General features: G+C 37.4%; 1 protein-coding gene across 1 annotated transcript in view; it reads right to left on the minus strand.

Annotated features, from left to right (window-relative positions):
• The window catches only part of PDE3A (phosphodiesterase 3A), a 318,877-nt gene that overhangs the window by 47,989 nt on the left and 245,922 nt on the right, over positions 1 to 24,966 (minus strand). Inside the window, exons 3-5 of the mRNA XM_059185916.1 lie at positions 13,910 to 14,167; positions 11,825 to 11,979; positions 7,305 to 7,420 (exon numbers count right to left, since the gene is read on the minus strand). Of these exons, the coding sequence (XP_059041899.1) occupies positions 7,305 to 7,420; positions 11,825 to 11,979; positions 13,910 to 14,167 (529 nt within the window). The remainder of the gene's footprint in view (positions 1 to 7,304; positions 7,421 to 11,824; positions 11,980 to 13,909; positions 14,168 to 24,966) is intronic.

Consider the following 24,966-nt stretch of genomic DNA (forward strand, 5'->3'; position numbering starts at 1 on the left):
CATATAAATTCCCTTTTTCCCAAACCAAACTACAGTGTACATTATCTTAAAGTTTTTAAATGTGAGGGGCGCCTGGTGGCTCAGTGGGTTAAGCCTCTGCCTTCGGCTCAGGTCATGATCTCAGGGTCCTGGGATCCAGCCCCACAGCGGGCTCTCTGCTGAGCGGGGAGCCTGCTTCCCCCTATCTCTCTGCCTGCCTCTCTGCCTACTTGTGATCTCTCTCTCTCTCTCTCTGTGTCAAATAAATAAATAAAATCTTTAAAAGCAAAAACGTTTTTAAGTGAGAAAGTGTTAGGAATGCTACAGAAAATGGGTACATATTTACGTTGTTAGTCTTCAAGTAGAAAGAGAGATTTAAGTGCTGAAAATAACCAAATACTCTATTTCTAGAAAGGATATACTACAAATAAAATGATATCAGAAGCAGGAAAAGGATATTCCAAGGAAACGGGAGAAGTGCCCTCTTAGCAAGCCTCCAAGAACAAGTCATATTCTAGGTTGTTTTAAATGTAATCATGTATAAAGTTAGAAAGATTAACTTTATGAGCTTTGGAGTGTCATCCGATTTCATGTTGCACATTCACACATTTACACATGCACACGTGGTGGGGAGGATTCAAATAAATACATATTCTCTCAATTTTATTTATCACTTTATATCTGAGTAATTTTAAGAGACTCTAGGAAAAAGACATAGCTTATGAAATATAAATCTTTGAATGACTCAAACTGCCCTAATGTAAAATACTTAAAGCATTTAAAAATAAAAAAAATTTTAAATGTAACTTTAAAGTTCTAAAATACCAAATCCTTTGAATAATTCAGTCTTTAATTCCTTGCTTTTGAGAGCATGAGAAAATGTGTCAAGACACTAGGAACTTTGGACAATTAAAGGGAGATGATAAACAATACTGGAGGAAAATTATTTAAGTGAATCCATCTGTTTTGTTCTGTAAAACTCTCTCAGCTTAATTTTAACTGAAGAAAAAAGGAACCAGCATGTGTAATAAGTGCATGTCTCTTTTCTATGCCCTCAGTAAAATGGACAGCCCTAATATTTTTCCAAACAGACAATGTATCTACGTATGCAAAAAGAAATGCAAAACATCCCCCATACATACACTGTGCCATAATTAAAGTTCTCTCTCATTTCAAATTTTCTGCAGGAAAAATCCTGTCTAACTTGTAGGTGTAGAGAGATCTGTACTCACTGTAAGAGGACTGTAAGAATCTTATAAAAATTAAAAGAATCTGGGAAGGGTCTACAGCAAATGCAGTAAGTGTGAACTGAAGGAATTTTAAAAGCAGAATTACAAAGGCAGCTCTGCGTTGTCAGGGGCTCATAATAAAAAGGCAAGATTAAAAATGTAAATTATATTTAAATATCCTGTTTTTATGCTTTAATCAAAGGACTCCTATGTGATTTTACCCAATATTTTATATTTACAATTGCATAATAATTGGGTTTATTTCAACAATTTAAATTAATGCTGATTGAACTAAAAGATACACTGTTTTACTTGACTTGTGCAAAGAACAGAGTTCATGAGCTCCTGCTGGAAACAGGTCATTTACCTTTCAATGTTTATTCTCCACGCTTGCATCCCCCTACCTCTTTTGCCTATCGCTTCTTTCGCCTCCTCCAATTCCCTTCACACTTTATTTAGGTTCTGCTTCCTTATACTCTTTGCCACTTAAAGAGGCTTTCCCTGGCCCCCTTCCACAGAGGCAGCACAGAGAACTCATAAGACACAGCACACTTACTTAGCCTAATCAACATCAACACACCATTACTGCAGGAAAAACAAAGATTTCAGAACAGCAGAGCCCATCTGATCAAAAAGAACTGTAACTGACTTTCAGCTCTTTTCAGGGCACCTGGGTGGCTCAGTGGGTTAAGCATCTGCCTTCAGCTCAGGTCATGATCCCAGAGTCCTGGGATCAAGGCTTACATGGAGTGGGAGGGCGGGGTGTATCTGTGCTCAGCAGGGAACCTGCTTCTCCCTCTGCCTCTACTCTGCCTACATGTCTCTCCCTTTCTGTCTATCAAATAAATAAGAATTTCTACTCTGATTCTTTATGGGCTTTTTTTTCCCTTCCAACAGACTTTCAGGGAGTTGCTTAGTTGAATTCAGCATGCATAGGGTATAGGTTATTTTATAAACATTTAGTTCTCCTGTGACAGCACTCTAAATAGGTCACAATGCAAAATCCCCTCCCGAGTAATCATGATGGGGATACCTTATGTACTTAATGGTAAGGATGGAGTGAGGCTCTCACCATGCCTATTCTAATTTCTATCATCTGACCTTGGAGTATGTTACACAGACATTTTTTTTTCTTTTACAGTTCGTTCCTTCTTCTTGGCTATAGTTTATGAATTGAAGAGTAGGACACAGAAAAATGAGGTTATTCTTCATACTTGGTTCCATCACTTGCTCTGTTATTTCCAGGGAATGCACTAACTATAATTTTCAGATTTTTTCTAAATTGACATGTAATTGACATGCATGTTACTTTCAGGTATACAACATTTGCACACCGATTTTAGTATATGTGCTGCCACAACAAGCACAATTTTCAGCTTCTTAACTTTACCACGTTGATTATTTTAATAATTTAAGTTATCTTACTTAAATGAAGAAACTGAGAGACACAAAAGCAAAACCTTCCATTATCATGTACTTGCCCAAGGAAAGGACCAAAAAAAATCCTAATTTTAAGTTACTTCAGTTTGTTGTCCTCAGCTTTTTCTAGATAAAATCATTCGAACAAAAGAAAGGATTCAGGGGACGCCTGGGTGGCTCAGTTGGTTGGACGACTGACTGCCTTCGGCTCAGGTCATGATCCCGGAGTCCCGGGATCGAGTTCCACATAGGGCTCCCAGGTCCACGGGGAGTCTGCTTCTCTCTCTGACCTTCTCCTCGCTCATGTTCTCTCTCACTGTCTCTCTCTCTCTCAAATAAATAAATAAAATCTTAAAAAAAAAAAGAAAGGATTCAGGACTAACTGCGTGAGCTTGGGCAAGTTACTTTCTATGCCTGTTTCCTCAACTGAATCCTTTTTCCAAGCTACACAAGAACATAGAAAATTTAAATTCGTATTTCATCCCTTGAGTTACATATTATTTTTGTCTAATATTTTAATTCTGCCCTTAAAAATAAAAAAAAAAATACCAGGGCACCTATATGGCTCAGTCAGTTTAGCGTCTGACTCTTGCTTTCGGCTCAGGTCATAATCTCAAGGTCATGAGACTGAGCCCCACACTGGGGTCTACCACACTGGGCATGATTAAGATTCTCTCCCTCTCTCTCTCTCTCTGCCCCTCCCCTGCTCATACTCTCTTTCTCTCTAAAAAAAAAAAAAAAAAAAAAAAAAAAAAAAAAAAAAAAAATTTTAAATAAAAAAAGTAAAAAGCAAAAATTAAAAAAATACCTATGAATACAGAAATACAACGCTTTATGCATATAACGTTTTCCTGATAAACTCATGGTTTTCAAATTTATACTAGGTCTCAGACCTCTTCTCTGCTACTACTTTTCTTTCTCAAATATATCCACCATAAACTCCTTCAGTTAAGATTTGGCAGGTGGTAAAGTTTTGATTTTCTGAAAATGTCTTAGTTCATTCCCATATTATTGTGAAATAGTTGTGCTAGATATACAATTTTCGTCTGTTATATTCTCTCAGAACTTCGAGAAAGTGATTCTAGTGTGCTCTGATGCCCTTTAGACAGTTCTGCTCTCAGAATGACCTGTGTTCCCTGAAATTTCCTTTATCTTTGGCAGACTGTAATATAATATATATTATATTTAACATATATATGTAATATATATTATATATTATATTTATACATATATATTATATTAGGTATTGTGTAGTTTTGCTATTTGGTGTCTATGTATAAATTCTTTTTATTTTCCCCTTTACTATGTTTCTCCTCAGAGTTTATATACTCTATCCTCTACTAAAACATAATTATGTTACATTGGATATTTCTTATAGTCTTCTATTTTTAAAAATCTTTTACATCTTCCTGTTTCTCATGTATGCCACATCCTGGATAATTTCTTCACATTCTCTGCTTCCCAAGTTTACTATTCCTCCCTCTAGGAGTCCATTATTCCATTTAACCTATCCTATTTCCTTGATTACATTTCCAAAAGTTATATTTAGCTGCTCTGCAATCATTTCTTTTCTCATTGCTGTTACTTTTTATGACCTCATATTTTTCTTTAAATATTTGCATATTTTAATTCTAAAATATGCAAATATTTTGTCATTTAAATATCTCAACCCTTTTAGAGATCTGTAAAGTTGCTTTTGTTTGTTGTTTGTTTCTAACTCATGGTAGTTTGTGTGTTTAGTGATGTTGCTTGCAAGCTTCAGTTTGTTCGAACTTGATATAAAGTTTCATGGCCCTTAACTGGTGATGCTTTCTTCCAAAATTATTTGCATGTATTTTTTGTAGAGAGATAAGGGTTCTACTGACCTACTGACCTAGGACCACATTAGTGACCCTTTAAAGTCTCACATTTAATGTGGAATGCTCAAATTCATTTCCTCCACCTCAGTGGAGTCTCAGATGAGCCTCCAAATTACTGAGGTAACCTGCATTTGCCCTCAGGGCTTCACACATGTATTTGCACACATTGTTCTGTTCTTGACCCTGACTGAAAGCACAGTCTTACTTCTCTGGTCATTAGTAACTTCTAAGTTATAAGGCTTAAGGAACATCACCAAAGAGCAGAGAAGACCAGATAGGTCTTTGGAAAACCAAATTATTATTATTATTTTTTAAAGATTTTATTTATTTATTTGACAGAGCGAGATCACAAATAGGCAGAGAGAGAGAGAGAGAGAGGATGAAGCAGCCTCCCTGTCGAGCAGAGAGCCTGATGCGGGTCTCCCATCCCAGGATCCTGAGATCATGACCTGAGCCGAAGGCAGAGGCTTAACCCACTAAGCCACCCAGGCGCTCAAATCAAATTATTTTTAACGGTGTCTGTCAATGATGCAACCCTAATAATATCATACTTTCTGGAGGAAGTGTCTTCCCACACTAAACAGAGATTTAAGCAAAGTTAGCACTTAAATGACTCAAAGAAACAGTCACCAACATAAAGTCAATGATCAAAGGGAAAGGAAAGTACTGAATTTTTTTAGATGTGAGAAACAACAGAAGAGTTGTGCCTCTTTTAAAATGAAAAGTTTATATTTTAAGGTAATGTCCTGAAATATCAGTGGAATGAATATCAGTACCACATCTCTAACCCTCATAGACTCGTCGCCATTTTGAGGCGATGAGTTTCTGGCTGTGATGTGGTAGTTTGTAATAAATCCATGCTTCTTCAAGAAGAAAAAGAAAAATTGAATTTAAAAGGAAAAAAAAAAGTTTTCAAGGCAAAACAAGAGGGACTAGGTTCCCAGAGAGAACAGAAAGAAGATACCCCCAGAAGGGTGAGCCAAAGTCCTAGGAACTATTCTTCCCTTCACAGCATTATTTACTGACCATTAGCATGGAGCAAAAGGTTAAGAATCTAGGCAAAGGATGCAGCTATTAGGGAAGAAAGTCAGCAGAACGTTTAGCAATGTCATGAGGCTAATGACATGAAAACTGGAGTTTGGGACTGCCGCCATGGCACCGGAACATGAATATCTAACAGCCCAGTGAGAAGCGGGTGCTTTTTCCCTGGAGCCATTTGGAAAATTCTTAAGCTGCTATAAAGGCAGAAGATTAAGAACATAAGCAGGAAGCTACTGGAAATCTCTTTAGAGTTTTCTACAGAGATCAGAGATGAAAACTTCAAGTCAGAACATTCCAAGAAGAAGTCATAATAAATACCCCAGACTCTCAAGTGAGATTCTAGGAGGGGGCAATCTGGAAACAGAATCTGACGAAAACTATATTCCAGTTTTGAGTCAGTACAGATTCTGATTAAATGGCGTATTCTTTATCTTAATCATTCACTTTCCTACCTGAAACTTCACTGCTCTTATTTTATTTTTTAAAGATTTTATGTATTCACTTGACAGACAGAGATCACAAGTAGGCAGAGAGGCAGGCAGAGAGAGAGGAAGGGAAGCAGGCTCCCTGCTGAGCAGAGAGACCAGTGTGGGTCTCAAGCCCAGGACCCTGGGATCATGACCTGAGCCGAAGGCAGAAGCTTTAACACACTGAGCCATGCAGAAGCCCCTGCTCTTAATCTTGATAGCTAAACTCTTTGTCATAGATCTCTGGGCCTCACCTGCATATCTGTTTCCATCTCCCTTTATGCTTGCCAATTTTGCCACTCACTTAAAATCTTAAGTTCCTCAAGCTTTCTCTTAGTGTGCCGGATCTTGTATCTTTCTTCTCTTTCATTATTTAAAAGTCTTTCCTCTCTTCCTCATTACAGTCTTTAACATACTTTATGGTAATGGCCGCCGACCTGTTTGCATTCCCCACTAGAGTTAAGTGAGGATTCTGTGAAAGGAGGAAGTGGGTCTGGCTTAATCACTGCCATATTCCCAAAACTAGTTCAGGGTCTGAGATAGGGATTGGTTCACAAATATTTGTTGAATAAAGGATGCTAGAGGGAAGAGAGAAGCTGATGCTTAGAAGTATATGGGTGGCACTGACACTGAGGTAGAAAACTCTATGCAGTAGTCAGACTCCAGATCCCAGATGGGAGAAATCACCTCCAATTTCATTCTGTAACAGCCTTTAGGGGAAAGAAAACCTCCTGCCCACTGTACTGGTGGGTCTTTTGGTTGCTGACTTGTGGGCTCTTCCAAAGGGCTCTCAAATATCCTGAACCGTATTTTCTCCAAATTTAAATACCTTTTCCTTTAAGTGTGTGTGTGTGTGTGTGTGTGTGTGTGTGTGTATGGCATAGTTTCTTTGAAAAGATTATAAAACCTAAAGTAAATGAAGCATTCCTTTGAACGCCAATAAATACCATAGTCCTGAAAAATAATTTTAGTAAACGCTAAAAATAAAACTGAAATTTGGGAAGTACATCATTAGCTTTTATATTATAAGATGATGCTTCCAGAGATTATCCTCCATGGTGACACCGATTTCCTACTCATCCAGTAAGTTCAAGACAGGATATCTAGCATGGCAACCTGGAAAGAATCTGTATCATCCCATCAAGAGGAAATTTAAGGAGCTAATTGGTTATTGAGGCTCTGTCTCTTTAGAACAGTCAAACCGAACACATCTGGGTATGCACTCTCAGAATCTTGTTTCACCACTTAAGAGTTAACTCCATGACTGCACACTCAGTGAGTATGAACTCTTCTCCCAACAGAATACTAACCTGGCTTTTTTGAGTTTACATGGTTAGCTGCAGAAACAGCATAGGTTGAAGTGAAGGATCTGCTTTTGGTGAGGGTCATCATCACTGGGGTATTCCAAGAATCGGGACTAACAGCACTATGAAGACAGAGCAGAAAGAAAAATGAAGAAATTATTCGTCAATTACCGGGACAGATCTTGCTAGAATGCAGTCACCATTTCCATAATTGGCTTGCCAATCTGAGTCATGGTCTAGGTTCAGTGACAGGACCACTTTACTTCCAAATGAAATAATACATTATCTGAGCTCAGTTTCTGCTGCAGGGAGACAACATTGAGGCATTAAACATACTGGGTTGATAAAAGAGGAAAGAACTTTCCTACTTATCCAGTTAGTAGGAACCAGGCCCTTCTTACTGTACTACTGTAATCATGTTCCTCTTAGATCTTCTAAACATTGATAATTGCATTATTTAAGATGCAGGGAACCTACATTAGTTATGAATGCCACGATGCTCCTTTTATACTCTTTACTATTTATTATTATTTATTATGTATATGTGCATTATAATTTCCTGGCGTTTTAAAATATATTGCTTTCTGTGGTCATTGCAACAGTTTTCAGCTTTGTATTGACCTTCACCTTTTGGATTCCTGTTTAGATCTCATGAATATGTATGTAATAATTCAGGTTCATAGCCAAAAGTAGCTTAGGGAAACCTTTACTTGGTCACCTCATTCTGAAAAAGGGAAAATTTTCTATATATCTGCTGTGGAAGATCTCAATCCCCTTCCACAAAAGTAGATATGATAATCTTAGTTCTCCTGGTAACAACTTCATCCTATGTCTGAAAAGTCTTACCAGATCCCCTAAGTTTTTGCTTGTTGTTTGTTTTTCAACCAAGTTTACATCTTCCTTTCTGCCTATTATACAGAGAAAGGGCTCAGTTCCAAAGCTGAGTTGGAATGACTAGATTATGACTTATTTCAGACTTTTTGATTTATCTCAAGCCCCCCCCCCCTTTTTTTTTTGAAGCACCCACCGGTATGCTTCTACCTCTCCACTGTGCCACAGTTCCCCTCTCCTAAGGATTCCTTGCAGCAGGTTCAGAGGCTCAGACAAGGACCTGCTTCTCAGGACATACATCTCCAAATGGCAGGGCCAAGGTCCTTCTGATCCTTAGTCTAGTGTCCTTTCTACGTGGCTGTAGTTAAAACTACCCAGGAGTCAATCAGCCAGCTAAATACTAAAGGGCATGTAAGCTGAGGACTGTGCCTAATTTTCAATTCCCACTCTTGTTCTTTTGATCACTGCAGTCCTCAAAGTCCTCAACAGAAAGACACACAGGACGAAAGAAAGAAACAAAAGGGTTGAAGGAGAAAGAGACTACAAGAGCTAAACCTCTAATCAGTTTTGAAATCAACTAATAGTGTTACCAATCAGTCTCCTAAGTTTTAACTTTGGTTTACACTCAGGGCTGGAGACAATCTGTGGCTACCTTTCCACTGTTTTCCCCATGATTAAGGAGTCAACCAAAACCAGCTGTATTTAATGGTGGTACTATTGCCACTTACATATGGTTTTCCCTCCAAATCTCTTCAGAATGAATTTCATTTCTTCATAATGGTGAAAATTTGCATCATTTTCAGATTTTGTAACTAGGACATTTATAGGACTGTGAGATAAGGGAATAGTTAAATCAGACAGGGGAAAAATGTATACTCAGGCAAGACAGCTGTATTTCTTGGACAAAGAAAATGAGTGGGGTTAGATGCTCTTCCATATCTATTTTGAAAATATTTGATTATGAGTATTTATTTCATCAAGCAGGATGACAGGATCCCTGGGAGTTAAGCTCATAAAAGTTCTTGAAACTCTCCTCATGATAATTTCTATTACAGTCCCTAATGTCATTTAACTAAGAAGAAAAAAGTATGAGAAATGAAATTTGACCAGAAGTAACAAACCATTACAGAAAGAAAGGAGACATTTAGGCACAAATGGATTTTTTTGCAGAGTCACTGTATTTTAAGAAAATCATGGAGCACTAACTATATTCTATGACAGAAATCTTGGCAAGGTGTGTTGGTAAAACAGCCTCTCTAAAGATATATACTGAGGGGCGCCTGGGTGGCTCAGTGGGTTAAGCCACTGCCTTCGGCTCAGGTCATGATCTCAGGGTCCTGGGATCGAGTCCCACATCAGGCTCTCTGCTCAGCAGGGGGCCTGCCTCCCTCTCTCTCTCTCTCTGCCTGCCTCTCTGTCTACTTGTGATTTCTCTCTGTCAAATAAATAAATAAAATCTTTAAAAAAAAAAAAATAAAGATATATACTGAGAACAAAATTCATTTTCTTAAGGAACAAACATGTAATGAGGATCCACTATCACCTCTAAGTATTCACTGCTGTAGACACTGACCACAGCCAATATTTTCAGAGGAAAATATCCCTAAGGACCTATAATCTGACCTTCAGGAAATGTCCACAAAACAAATTAGGTAACCTCCTCCTGTGGTAGCATTTGAAGTTTTACGAAAACCCAGGTAATCAGTTGGAGTGGAATTACACTGATATGTTAAAGAAAGAATCATTTGAGTTTCCTTCTGATTCTAGAGGTTCATTAGCCTATCAATGTTATTATGGAAGACACCAGTTATACATATTTTTAAATGACAAAGAAAAGTTAGCAGTCATTAAACGCATGCTTGGGTTTAAATCAATCTCAAATGGTGCTTTATTTCTATTCAAGTCCAAGTTCAGGAGAAAACCACTTGTAATATTGCCATCATGGAGTTCAACAACGATATGGTTTATTTTTCAGTCATTTTCTTCAGGGTCATTAATAAAACTGATGCAAACGTTCAAAAACCTAAAATCATATAGGAAATGTTCTCAAAATTCATATAAAGCATGCTCTTTTTATTCTAAACAGAAAAGGACAAACACAATATTGTTTTCTTCAAAAGTCTTTCTAGATCTTAACACGACCTTTCCTTTAGCTTTGGTAATTCTGGCTTTGAAATCATTTTGTAAAATTGTAATTAATATGCTAAATAAAGTTTGTTCTATTTTTAAATGGAGATATAATTTATATGTTAGTTTCAGGTGTACAACATAGGGATTCGATATTTGTACATATTATGAAGTAATCACAAAATAAGTCTAGTTAGCATTCATCACCCCACAGTTAACAAAAATTTTTTTCTGGTGATGGGGACTTTTAAGATTACTCTTAGCAACTTTCAAATGTGCGATACAGCATGGTGATAATATAAAATAATGCTGTATTATTATTATTATTATATTATTAACTATAGTTACCATGCTGATGTTATATCCTCATGATAATTATTTAAAGCTGAAAGTTTGTACCTTTTAATCCCCTTTACCCATCTGGCATACTCCACCCCCCTCCCCCACCTGTTTCTGGCAGCTACCAGTTTGTGCTCTGTCTAACTAAACTTTAGATTACCAAATGTTTGAACATACAGGCGCTCTTAGGATAATGATCTACCTTCTGATCTGATCTTTTGCCTTTCATATAATGCTAGGATAACAGGTCTGGTGGGCTGGGGAAACTCTAACAGCAATTTACAAATGTCAGGTTGGATGCTTCCGATTTCAGAATCTCAGTATCAATCTCAGGCTAGGCAAAATCTAGCTTACCACTACTCTGAGCTTGCTCCCTCTTCCCTTCCTGTCACACTGGCAGGCATTGAAAGACCCGCGGATCCCCTTACCCAAGAATCCAACACTGCCACTGGATGCAATCAGCAAGAGGTTCTTTATTGTTACGCAGGCACCTGTGGGTGGTCAGCAGCTCCTGCTAGCTGAGCACACCCGGCTGGGGTGGTGCCGGGTTTTTATAGACAGGTACAAACAAGTTTTGGGTGGGGCGCAACTGATTGGTTGACAGTTAGAACTTTTGAAAAAGGCATACGTGGAGTTGCTGATTGGCTCTAAGGACCCGCGCGCGCGAAGAGAGAGGCGGGAAGGGGGAACAAGAAGGGGGAAGGTAGGAATGCCATCATGGCGTCCCTATTATTTCTATAAGCCAAGCAGTTACAGAAGGGCAAGAGAGCAATTAATCACGCAATTAATAACCTAATCTACGCCTAAAAGCCAGCGGTTCACAGAAAAGGAAACAAGCGGTTAGTTATCCTATCTATCTTCTAGGGGAGGGGTCTTTCAGCATTACCTCAAGTCACTGTTCCCATTTATATTTAAGACCAAGCAATACAATTTAAGCCTATTATCTGATGTTAATCTGTAGAGTCCTTTGCATTTAAACCATATACCTTCATTTTCAAAGCTGGCCTCCAGCCAAACATAAATTGTTGGGCCACTCTTCTTCTGTAATTTACAATTCTTTTATAAAGGGATTTATATACATAAAGGAATTTATGTATGTAATTCCTTTATAATGGAATTTATTAATGTAATACCTTTATAAAGGAATTTATGTATGTAATTCCTTTATAAAGGAATTTATTTACATAACTTCTCTAAGAGATGTGAAACCAACAGGAGCATTGCCTAACCTTGATGGAGATGCTTCCTGCAGTTTGATGCTAGCACTCCGGTCCCTCCGTACAGGCGCAGGCTCCAAAGTGGGGAGGCCTGTGGCTGAGGTGGTGGTTGTCCAAGTCGACGAAACTCGTCTCAACAAACCAGGAGGCAAACTCCTCCTCAGGCGCTAGAAAGAAGGAGTGATTTTATTACCAAGCATATTTTTGATCACTGACTTCTATATAATACAATGGGAGAAAATGGGTTTTTAATTGGAAGTGACTTTATTAAACTACAGTGGCTGAATGTTACCTATCTAAAAACTGGGAGCTCAGGAATTCAATAAAAGAATGAATATTATAAAATTAATGTTTGGGGATCTTTATTTAAATGCTGATTGTAATGTGGAATTCTAGGAATGAGAGTCATTTACCTTTGGGAAAACTTTACAGTTACCTCAGTGCAATAGGATATACACACTTATCATATATTGTATTAGTTATTTTGGGCAAAAGCCTTTTTCTCAAAAGTCATTTGTTTGGGGCATGGATTAATTTTTACCTTCTAGCAAGACAGTCTCCACACCAAAGTGTTTATTAATTTCATTTTAATTTCTTGACTTGCAAAAGCCTGGAGCTGAAGGTAAGAGCATAACTCACAAAACGCACCACTTTTCTTGGGACTAGCATGACTTAGACATCAGGCATAAGGGTAATACCATCAGTACCAACAGAAGAGTCTGTCAGTTGACCTGCAACCCTCTCATAACTACTTCTCCTGTGATATCCTAAACAGGGTATGTGGCATCAATGGCAGGGAGGCAAGAGTCTGAGCTTACCAGGATGAGTACCAGCACTCTGAAGAGGGCCTTCAACTTAAAAATTAAAAGGAAGGTAGTCTTCTAATACAACTACAACAATATAGTACTAATAGGTAGAAGCTTGACCCATTTTTAATTGTTACTAGTTACCCCCAAGAGACCAATCATTGAGCCATTCTCTTCAAAGATGAATCCTGGTTTCCTGAAGGTAACAAAAGCTTTTGAGAGGTATATGGCACCTTGAGATTCAAGAATAGCTCAGATACTAGTTTCCCATATTTCTTAAAGATCTGAATATGCATCTTTGAAGGTAATTCAAAAGGAAGAGAAAAGGTCAAGCCCTGTAAATACCAGGACTGATGCCTAAAAATCTCACTAACTTCATGTCTATTCTGACACTGAAAGGAATCAGTTAATCTCTATTCCTTGACTGTCACATCATGCTTAGCCATACCTTTCCCAGAGAAGATGTTCCAAGAAAATTATGTAAATACCTAATTGACTAAATTGTGTGCAACACACATTCCTGAGACAAGAGACTCACAAAAGCTAAGTCATGGGTGCTCCTGACTGACCACCAGCCTGAGAGGACAGATGCCTGTTTACCAAACACATAACCATGCAAGACATGCTGGAAAGGACTTAAATTCTGATTTTTTCAGTCTTTAAAATAACCCATTTTCAACTAACGCAAGGTCTAAGCTGGTTGTAGGATCCCATTTCCTACAGCTTACATTTGTAATACTCTTACATCTTACACATAAAAAGAAGGGATTTACAAATCACTAAGGCCATCTTTTACTTGAAGTCATCCAAAATCAATTAAAACAGTTTGCGTTCAAAACGTCTTGGATTTGGGAAACCCAGGAGGATACTGTGAACGTTATCACACAAAGGAATCATGAGCAGCCGATCTTGGGGTTTTCGAGGGCAAGGGATTTTAAATAGAACCACATGAGAGGGAGCAGGGACTTTTGCCTGTCTCCAACCCTCATGGCTACATTCCTGTCTCACAAAACAGAGTCTGGCATATGGAAGTAAAAACTTCTTCAGAGTCTGAATTTAAATAAAAAAAAAAAAAAAGAAAAAAGAAAAAAAGTTAAACTTTCATTTATAGAAAGCTATAAGGTATCAGGACACAAGTCTTTATGTTTAAATTTTTATTACATTGATGTCCACAATCAACATATCTTCACTGAGTCACTGAGATGAATCTGGATCTGGGGATGACAAGAAACAGACCTAGAAGGCAAAAGAAGACGTTTAACCTTTCTAGGGATAGGTCATTCACACTTACCTTGGGAATAGCCAGCTTGTCTTTTTCAGAGCTTTCCTCAGAATCAGAACAGGTGTAATTGTCACTGAAGGAAACAGCAGGATTCATGCGGGGCTTGTGAATCGCCTGGAAGGTGAGCTGGGTGCTGAGCAGGTTGCTCACTGCCCTCAAGGATGTGCAGACGTTGGGGGGCAGTGAAGGGTCTGCCAGGAGGTCAGTAATGAGGCCGTGAGCCTCCCCCATCACGGCAATATCCACAGTAATACTGGTTCCTGAGGACTGAGACACCAAACAGATTAACACTCAAGTGAGAAAAGGCCTGAAGCTGAAGGTGCACACACTAAAAGGGGGCTTTTTCCAAAAAATGGGCTGACTAACTCTTTCAAGTTGCAGTAAAGGAACATTCAAATCCCATTTCTGTTTCAAATTTTGCCAAAATTTGCCATGGCTTTTGCCATTTTGGCAGTCATAGCATGTTTTTTAATGTTGTAACTTTGGGAGGGGCGGGGCATATTTGAAGAAATTAAAAAGATAAACACTAGCTTTTAAAAGGCAAAAAGTTGAGGTGCCTGGGCAGCTCAGTCAGTTAAGCTTCCGAATCTTGGTTTCAGCTCAGGTTGTGATCTCAGGGTCCTGGGATCCAACCCTGCATTTGGCTCTGTGCTCAGCAGGGAGTCTGCTTGAGATTCTCTCTCCCTCTCCCTCTGCTCCTCCCACCCCTCACACTCTCTCCCCCTCCTTCATTCTAAAATAAATAAATCTTAAAAAAAGAAAAAAAAAAGCAATAAGTTTCAGTGAATTGGAAAAAACTTCCTATCAGCCATTCCTTGTAAAGAGCTCAGTATTTTAATGCATGTTATTTAGAAATTTCATTCTAAAAATAAAATTAGTATACTGCAAACTTTTAATTTTAGTAATATTTTAATGTGACAGTTAAGCCTGGTATATGGTATTTTTTTTTTAAGATTTTATTTATTCACCTGAGAGAGAGAGAGAGAGAGAGAGAGAGAAAGCGCACACACACGAAGAGGGGAGGGGCAGAAGGAGAGGGAGAAGCAGACTCCCTGCTGAGCAGGGAGCCCAATGTGGGGCTTGGTCCCAGGACCCTGATATCATTACTTGAGCCAAAGGCAGATGCTTAACTGACCGAGGCACCCAGGTGCCCCATGGAAGTTACTTAATTAATGTAACAGGCCCCAAAAGCCTTTGGCTTTTGATCAGATTCACATGTTATCCCTCTTCTTGTTGTTCGTAAGAACAGTAATTTTAGTTCTGGTATCCTGTGGCACCTCTATCCTATTTTCTAAAATGCCCATCAGACCAAGAGTCCTTACACTCTCTTTGCTGAAGAAAGGAAAGCATAAAAAACAGAGGGCAGGATTGTTCCCCACTCTACTGCTCGAGCCAGAATGCCAGCAGGAAGGCATGACAGCAAGGGAGAGTATGGGCAGAGACAAGGCCAAGAAGGTAGATGAAGCTTCAAGACCGCATACAGAAGACCACGAATACTGGAAGTTGCCACAGGAAGAGGCACAAGGAACCCACATAACTCCTCAATGCAATTAGCAATCAGGGTGCAACTTCTGGAGCTAGGCTACTTACGTCTAAATTCTGACTCCTAACCCTACCACTTTCCAGCTGCATGATCTCCGGCAAGTCACTAAGATCCCGTGCGGGGATTTCTGCATCTATAAAGTAGATACAGTCATAGCACCAGCTTCAGAAGGTAATTCTAAGAACAGGGATAATAAACGTAAAGCACTCAATACTGTGCTGGCAACTTTAAGTGCTCAATACTGATAAGAGTATAAAAATTGTAATTCTGGAGTTTTTCAATAAAAGACTATTAAAAGCTTGGCTATGTATTTGGAAGAAAAATTTAGTCATTTTTTCACAACAGACTTAAAGATAAACTTCAGAGAGATGAAAATTTAAACATATATGATTATAAGTTTATTAAAAGAAAGAGCAGGGCTTAAGTTATAATGCTGGAATGTTAAAAAATAATGTGACTTCAAACTTGAGGGTCTCCTCACTTTCTCAGGAAGATTCTCTCAAACAGATCCTGATTATTTGATGACTCTTTGATTTTCCCATGCCCAGTTCTTTGTTTTTTCCCTGAGAAAATAACACCAACATTACTTTGTGGACTTGCTGGAAGGACCAAATGCAATGCTGTATACATTCGAAAGGGAGCACCTTGCCTAGATCGCGGCTGACATATTCGGCTATATATACCCTCAACCACCTCTCACCAAAATGACTAGGAGGAGGAACACCCAACAAAGGAAAAATTCAGAGACTGTGCTCTCTGCCACAGAAGTATTGGATATGGACATAAACAGTATGTTGGAAAGGGAATTCATGGTAACAATTATCCAGGCAACGACTAGGTTGAAGAAGACCACTAGGGGCAACATAGACTCTTTAAGGGTAGAAATGAGGGCTGATCTGGCAGTACTAAAAAAATGCTATCAGTGAGATCCAATCTAATCTAAATACTCTCAACAGTTAGGGTAACCGAGGCAGAAGATCAAATTAGTGATCTAAAAGACAGACTCATAGAAAATAAGGATCAGGCAGAGGCCTGGAACAAACAGCTTAGAAGCCATGAAAACAGAATTAGTGAAATAAATGATGCCATGAAGTCTTCCCACATCAGAATTATTGGAATCTCTGAGAGGACAGAGAAAAAAAGGAGACTAGAAGATATAGTTGATCAAATTCTGAATAAAAATTTCCCTAATCTGGGGAATGGAACAAGTGTTCGTATCCTAGAGCCCGCTTCCCCCTCTCTACCTGCCTCTCTGCCTACTTGCGATGCCTCTCTCACATAAATAAATAAAAATCTTTAAAAAAAAAGAAGATATGGTTTATATATACCATGGAATATTATACCTACATCAGAAAGAATGACTACCCAACTTTTGTATCAACATGGACAGGACTGGACGAGATTATGTGAGCAAAATAAGCCAAGCAGAGAAAGTCAGTTATCATATGGTTTCACTTACTTGGGGTGCATAAGGAATAACGTGAGGAACATGAGGAGAAGTGAGCTGTGGAGAATCGGAGGGGGAGACAAACCATGAAAGATTATGGATTCTGAGAAACAAACTAAGAGTTTTGGAGGGGAGGGGTTCAGGGGAAGGATAAGCCTGGTGGTGGGTATTAAGGAAGGTATGTATTGCATGGAGCACTAGGTATTGTGCATAAACAATGAATCTTGGAACACTAAAAAAAAAAAAAAATTAAATTTTAAAAAATATGAATTCATAAACTGTCAGTGAAATATATGACAGTTTGGCAGATCTAAAGACATAAGCTTCTATGTAAGCAAATATACCATAAGCAAACAGAAAAAGCAACGAGAAAGTATTTGCCATACAGAGAAGACAAAACCTATCCAAATGAAGAGCTTCTAAAAAAAAAAAATCAATAAAAGACAAATTTTGGTAAAAGGAATAACCAAATAACCCAAACACAATGTAAATAATCAAATGTATAAATTTACTTGTCTGCCTAATATTTAAAATACAAATTAACATAATGAAAACTTTTACTCATCGAAGTGACAAAATAACAAAGGACTGAGAGCACCGAGTATTAGTTATAGTTTGGGCAAGTGAACAGTGAGTCAAAACAACCCAGTGTTTGTGGAAGGGCATTTTGCTGAATCTATCAATTTGTCACTTAAATGTATATATTTTATGATCCAGGAAAACAAGGTTGACAGACGTCTAAAGAAAAACTCCAAAGATGTAAAAATACGAGGACAAAGGCATAAAGTGATACAATATCTCTCTAACAACAACCAGAGAATGCAGCCATAAATGCATATTGATAGAAAAAAATGATACAAATAAAGTTGTAGTATAACAATGAGGTGGTATATAGTTTTTTTTATAAGATTTGGGTAGATCTATAAATACTTACTTGAAAAAAATACATCATTATTCACTGGTGGGGAAAAATGTCATCAAAAAAGCGAGTATGTATTATTTTTTATAATCAGAAAAATATAAAAATTATGAAAACATCCAGCATACATGAAGATATGTAATCCTGGACCAACTATAAGTAATGGATAAATTTATGACATAGAGCAGTTATGTCATATATTATTATTCCATAATATGTATTATTATGGAATAATAATAGTAACCATCATAATCATAGTGGCAGGTTACATTTGCTCAACACAAGTCTGCAAAGTACTTCATTTACTAACTTCATTTTTATTAGTAAAAGAGAACTTGCCAGAACCCTGATCAGATAGCTGGGACATGCATCATCAGACTGTAAACAAATACTCTGGTTCTAGAGCTTAGGAGCTAAACCAGTACTCCAAAATATATGTTGAACTTTTTAATCTGATGTTCCTAAATATATCTATCTGTAATTATTTAATGCTTTAGGTACTCACTGTGCCATGCTCTTCTGTTTGGATGCCTAAATACACATGACGGACCACATAAAAATTCAAGAGTAATGTTAATAGTTTTAGGATACATAATCATGCATCCTTCACATATGCACCTACACTGTCAACTTCAAAAACATTCATAAGATATGCCACCAAAGTAAATTAACATTCCCTTTCGGAAACACGTATTTTCAACTGTACCCCTAATTATGATGCTTCTAAAAAACTCACTCAGCATGACCTTCTGAAAGAATAATATTTATACCTATCCATGCTTTTCGTTTCTTTTTTTTTTTTAAGATTTTATTTATTTATTTGTCAGAGAGAGAGAGAGAGCGAGCACAGGCAGAGTGGAAGGCAGAGTCAGAGGGAGAAGCAGGCTCCCCGTGGAGCAAGGAGCCCGATGCGGGACTCGATCCCAGGACGCTGGGATCATGACCTGAGCCGAAGGCAGCTGCTCAACCAACTGAGCCACCCAGGCATCCCACCTATCCATGCTTTTCTAATAAACTTAAAATCAAAAGTCACTACACTATTTCCCTTTAAAGGAAATAAAAAATGAAAATTTAAGTCAAACTGTTTTAGGACATAATATTTTCAGACTTTCTGACAGTGAAATTAACAGTTTATGTTCCAGTAATTAATAATTAAAGAGCTTTTCTCAAAATGTTCTCACTAAACAAAATTTACAAACCTGAAGAAAAAGTAGAGCATGTTCACTGGTAACTCGAATTATAATTTTTAATGAACTATTGGTGAGAGAATAAGTTTTTTTTTTATAATTCTCTAATTTTATGACTTTTTAGTAATGTATTTTCTTTTTAAGTACTAGATACATTTCTGATATACTAAAAAAAACTTAAAAATTCTAAGGTAACTTTAAAATGCAAATAGAACTGAACTCATTCTCCTAAGCCATTGTTAGCATTAGATAAGAATTTAGAAAAGACATTCATTATGTTTTTAATGCCTTTTATGCCATAGCTTTGGTCAAAACAAGGGTCTTCAAGCAAAAACAAAGCAATATTCATGCCAGTGAGAAGTACATGATACATGCTGGAATTGGCTAAGAAACCAAAGTGGTCATTTTTACTCTTGAAAAAGTATACTTTAATGAAGTATATTTAATACACGAATGAAATCAGGTCTTTGCTACACCAGTTTTCTGATTCAAAAATAGAACTGTACAACAGTCAAAAGTTGCATCACACATAGAAGTTACCACCACTTTTTCGCTCAAGTAACTAAAGGTTTCAATGAGGCATAAAATCTAAAACCAACAATCAGATTTGCTTGCCACAAAATTGCCAAGACTAACCACACATGACAGATGGGCCTCTCTTTCAATAAGCAGAAGGCAAGTTATAAAGACACGGAAGAGTCCAAGGAATAACTATTAAGGAATTTTAGGAGAGAAGGGCTTTGGTTGATGGTAGTTTTTTCGTCCGATGATACAAAATATAAAAAAGAGTGACTCACACAGAGGGTATTGCCATACCCTATCCAACTTTGAAAATAATGTAACTAAATTTCTAGGTATATCAATAAATACTCAGAAATATTCCATTTAACTGGTGAAATCTTCGTGTTAATAAATAGTAAAGGTTAAGTTTATATGAAAGCTACTTTAAAAGGAAAGTCTTAAGTTAACAGCCTGAAATCATCTTTGAGTGCAGTAGGGAAATATAAAACCAGTTGAGTCTTTTTATGGTAGAGATAAAACAATTTTTTTTTAAAGTGACCAAGCAATATCAGACATTCTACTTTCCAAGTTCTCCTTATGATAGGAATAGTTATATATAACATTTAAGAAGATGCAAGTGTAATTCCCTGGACATTATTTAAATGAGAACTAGATTTGGATCACCACCTTTAAAAAGAAAATCCAGAATTTAAGTCTGATAAACAGCCGAGGAAAGTGTGGTTTTATATGTTAAAGTAAAAATAGCTGATTTTCCTGGTAAATCCACCACTTTTCAAAGCACCCAGTTTTTAAAATATTTTCCCTTGTCCCTGTTATCTCTGTCCAGTCTATTTTACTCCACTTTACTTTACTCTACTCCAGGATGTGAATACATAGATGCTTTGGTATATAATATGATCTAATTGCTTCAAAGTTACTTTATGCATCATAAACCAAAGGCCAGGAAAATCTGGAATTATACATAAGAAGTTAAAGAAACAACAACAAACACACCATTAAACATAACTCCTAGAATAGGCATGTATTAACAATTCAATTATAGGAAATTTGTTTTCACTCTTACAACTGCTGCACTAAAACTCTGAAATCACACTATTAGCATGATAAAAGGGAGAGCTCTGCTTACGTACAGCAGTCACAAAGGATATGCCCTCCATGCAGGGCACCCAAGTTTCTAAAATTACCCTAAGAGGCAAATTTTGAAAAATTCCAACAAATGAATTCAGGTGATCAAATAACTCACAGCATGTATGTAAAATAAAATTATATATCTTTAAGTAGCATACCAGATTATTTAATGTAGCACTGTGTTTGGGTTTCTGTAAAAATATTATTCAGAAATGGGGAATTTCTAAAAGGAATAATTGTTGAAGAGTTTTAGGAAATAACCATAGGAACAAGGTGAATGAAAACAAAGAAGCCAACAAACACCATTTCATTTAAAGAATGAGAAGCTGCCCACAGGAAAAATCAGAAAGGGACTGGGAACACTGAGGTCAACAACAATTTGCTGTTCAAAATGATCAGGGCGGCTATCTGGTATAGGAAATGGAGCGACGGTAATGCATCTAATTCCTGATGAATTCTGTTGGAGGCAGCACCAATTCCCTCCAACAGAAGGTATAGAAGTGAATAGTTCTTCCTCCTACATATTTTGAAGCAAAGATTAAACTGATAACTTAATCAAATTAAACTGATAATTTAATCAAATTTCATCCCTGTAACTAAGCATACATCCTTGCTTAGAACTGGAAGATACATAATAACTCTCAAGTCTTCTGAGTCAGTGAATTAGTGAATCATCTGATGAGTCATTTGCTTTGGAGATTAATTTGTTTTGACTGGGGAAAAAAAGAAGAATTAGAAGCAGTATAAAAATCTCTCTTCATAACTCTACATAAAACCCAAAGATAGGTTACAAATGCCAAAGAACCAGAATCAAGGCAATTACCTACATAACCTAGTTGAGATGCTGTATGCCTTGAATCAGACCGCCATGTTGTTTAATATTTTAACTCAGCATGGTTTCCAAAACTAATCAAAGGTTTACTCTAGGCAATATTGTATCCATTGGGGGTACACAGGCTCCTCCCACTTGCAAAATCAGAGAACTGGCTTAGATCTTCCTAAGATCCTTTTCAATTCTATAAATCTAAAGCATTTTGCATCTACACATAAACACATACATCAAAGAAGAAGGAAGGAAATGATTTTAGAACTTATTTCCTGGCATTAGCAGCATTTAAAATTTTTAAAGACAATTTAAAAAGTATTATGTAGACAGAAAATTCTTTGTTTCACATTGCTACCTTTAACTTATGATTGAGTCACTGATGCTGTCTCCTTTCTACATTAAAATGCATTGAGCAATCGGGGGTGGGGGTGGGGGGGTGGGGGGTAGAGGCTATTCCCTGGAACTTTTACATAATTCTTCTCCCAAGAGTTGAGCTGTACATTTGCCAAATATCAGTTTCCTTTGGTCCCACATCTGTTCAGGCCAGTTGTATTTTGTCACTATAAATTACCTAGGCTAATATAATATCCATAAACCAGTGATAATATGAGTAAGAAACCAAAAAGTTGCTTTAAAGACAAAGTTGAATAGCTTTAAAGACTTCATAAATACATTTCATCAAAGTGAGGTCCTAATATCGATTTCTGTTAAATTAGGTAGGGGAGGTATGACTGTAAACATGCAAAGGAAAATGATAACCTATCATTGGTTATCATTTGAACTCAAAATGCTTTCAAGTACCTAAGTCACTTCCAGCGAGAAATAATTTGAAACTAGCAGTTGTGTACAATGAAGTACCATGTGGTACATAGAAGAAAGAGAACTTTCCATTCCAACTGATATGGTGAACACGTGCTCAAAGAGAAACATTCTTGGCTCCTCATCCAAAAGATTTGTGAAAGCCTGCATATTTCTATGCAGTAAGTTAAGATATATTATGAGAGGTAAAATACAGGTCGAAGTTGTAGAATTCTCTGCTTTAAAACTTTTTAAAAAATGACAGACCAACAACAGCCCTGGTTCTGTTAAGAGAGCTCCACACCATTTTAAACCCAACACCCTTCACTTGAAAGTCCTTCAGTGAAAGGAACCATTTATAATAAATAGTTACATCATAGCTATTCATTACCACCCCTGAATCCAGAAGAGAAAATAAAGTTTGGTTTATGAATTAGCACACAGGGTGCGAAAATGAACATGTGCCTTTCTTCATCGTATATGTAATACAGAAGTCTGTCTATAGGAGAAGTTGGAAAGCAAAGTTACAAAGACCTGGGATAAAAAGAGAGGAAGTTGTACTCATTCATCAATACCAAATATTTATTTTATGAATTAGTACTTGGTGCCTTTGAGAGCAGAAGACCTAGAGTTGGTCTGCCAGTATCCAAATGTTGGATCTGCTGAGATTTTCAAAAAATTCATATATCTTCCTTATTCATTTTCTTATCTCTGAGCAAGGGGTAATAATAATATTGACTGTATAGTATTGTTGATGAGTAAATGAAGTCCAGCACATAAAGACCTCAGCAGAGGTGCTTGGCCCACAGGGCATGTTAGATAAATATTATATATTACCACCATTATTATTACTGCACTGAAAAAAACTGTGTGGTAAAGGCTGCACATGCACGTGTGTTTGTCTTCCTTATAAACTGGGCCAGGAGTTTGTTCACAAATGAATGCATCATAGACACAGCATTTCTTCATCAACAAAACCAAATCACCACAACACAAACCCAAATACTTTCACTTCTTATTCTAGGTAAAGCTAAAGCTCACACTCCCTCCTCCCATATACTATAAGACTTCTGAGATTAATTTTTGGCTCTCAGAAAGTAATTGTACAAAAGTCCTGGTTTCAGTTAATATGGTTGATTGCACTGGTATAATTTACAACACAGTATGTGAAAGGAATTCTAAAAGCAGGCATCTTAGCTCCATTGTTGGAAGTTGTTCCCCCCACCCTTCCTTTCTATTTAGTCATCCTGGGAGGCACCCTGGGAGGCAAACATAGCATGGGAAGAATATTCTCAGGGTGAAGAGGGAATTGGGAGAAAAGAGGAATAAACAGTGTAAGGAATGACACATAAAAGGAACAAGTCACTCGGCCGGTTCTTACCCAACTTTGGTCCTCAATGCTGGGAAAAGATGCCTGCTGGGTTTTTGGGAGGGGTCTCCCACATCCCTAAAGCACACTTTGCCACCCCAACACTCCACATATTTCTCTGAGAGGCTGGCTGTGGTACCAGGGAGTAGCAGCTTGGTCTCCAATGTACTAAATTCACTTAGAAGGTGAGCTGGATTGATAAATGGTCTTTGGTGTATTACTGGTTCTGACCTCCAAGCCAGCAAAATTGCATATGTGTTTATACTTTCATAGGATCCATTTATAATTTTAGACTTCAAGTTGGTTGGGAAATTTTTAAAAAATGAAATCATGTGAAAATTTTGCAGTAACTCATTGTAGGCTGGACTCTGGCTAAATGCCATCCTAAGGAAGCAGATGTTTGCTTATTTTAATTTTCTGGTAGGGAATATGAGTTTACATTTGGATTTTCCCCTTAAGATAATACATGCGTACAGTAGGAGGAAAACATACACGGCCTTTCACCAAACTGATTTCCAACATCTCTGCGGGCCGCCCTTATGTGAGAGGTAAGGCACAGCAAAATGCAGCAGTTATGAGAATTCTTAACTTCCTTCTCATTTGACGTTCAAAGAGCACTCCATGTTACCAAACAGGATATAGTATGTGGCCATGTGGCCTTAGAGATTTCCCTATACTCTATCTGTAATTAAGCCAAAAATTGTTAAAGCAGTCCCTCTGTTTTCTAAGTATCTTCCAGACGCTAGCAAATTTGCTCAACAGCTTCAAAAATAACAATTAACACAGAATATTGTTTTTGTATTTAGGAAATAAAACATACTTATTAAATCACTTACTCTAGTAAGCGCCCATATTGCTAAGATAACCTTAGCTGCCTTTGACTTCCAGACTGTTTCTTCTAATTAGAAAAAGATGAGGCGGCTGGTCAAAGTATGAGGAATTCAGGTAAGGAGCTGTTCTTGTGACTGCTCGTGGAAATGAAGGCAGGAAGGCTTGGAGAGTATAAATTGCTATGTAAATAGAAAGCATTATTATTTCTGTTCGTCGAAGAAACTGGGTTTTCTGACTGACCATGAGTTTAGAATATAGAAAAATTAAAAATCTCTGAAATGAGTATGTACTTATAAAAGCTGATTAATTTTGATGGTCCTTGATCTGTTAGATTGAGAAGTGCTCTTAAACTTGAACCTGAGGTTCTGTTTGCTTAGCCTAAATACAATTTCAGTGAACAACAGATGGCAGTATTCTGCCTTTTTAAGTAACCCTAATTGTTGGAAGATCTTTTTGAATGAGTGCTGCTCCCTCATTAACCAGCAGAGTTAAGTTT

Source organism: Mustela lutreola, chromosome 8 (genome assembly GCF_030435805.1).
Source record: "Mustela lutreola isolate mMusLut2 chromosome 8, mMusLut2.pri, whole genome shotgun sequence".
In the NCBI taxonomy this organism is placed as follows: Eukaryota; Metazoa; Chordata; class Mammalia; order Carnivora; family Mustelidae; genus Mustela; species Mustela lutreola.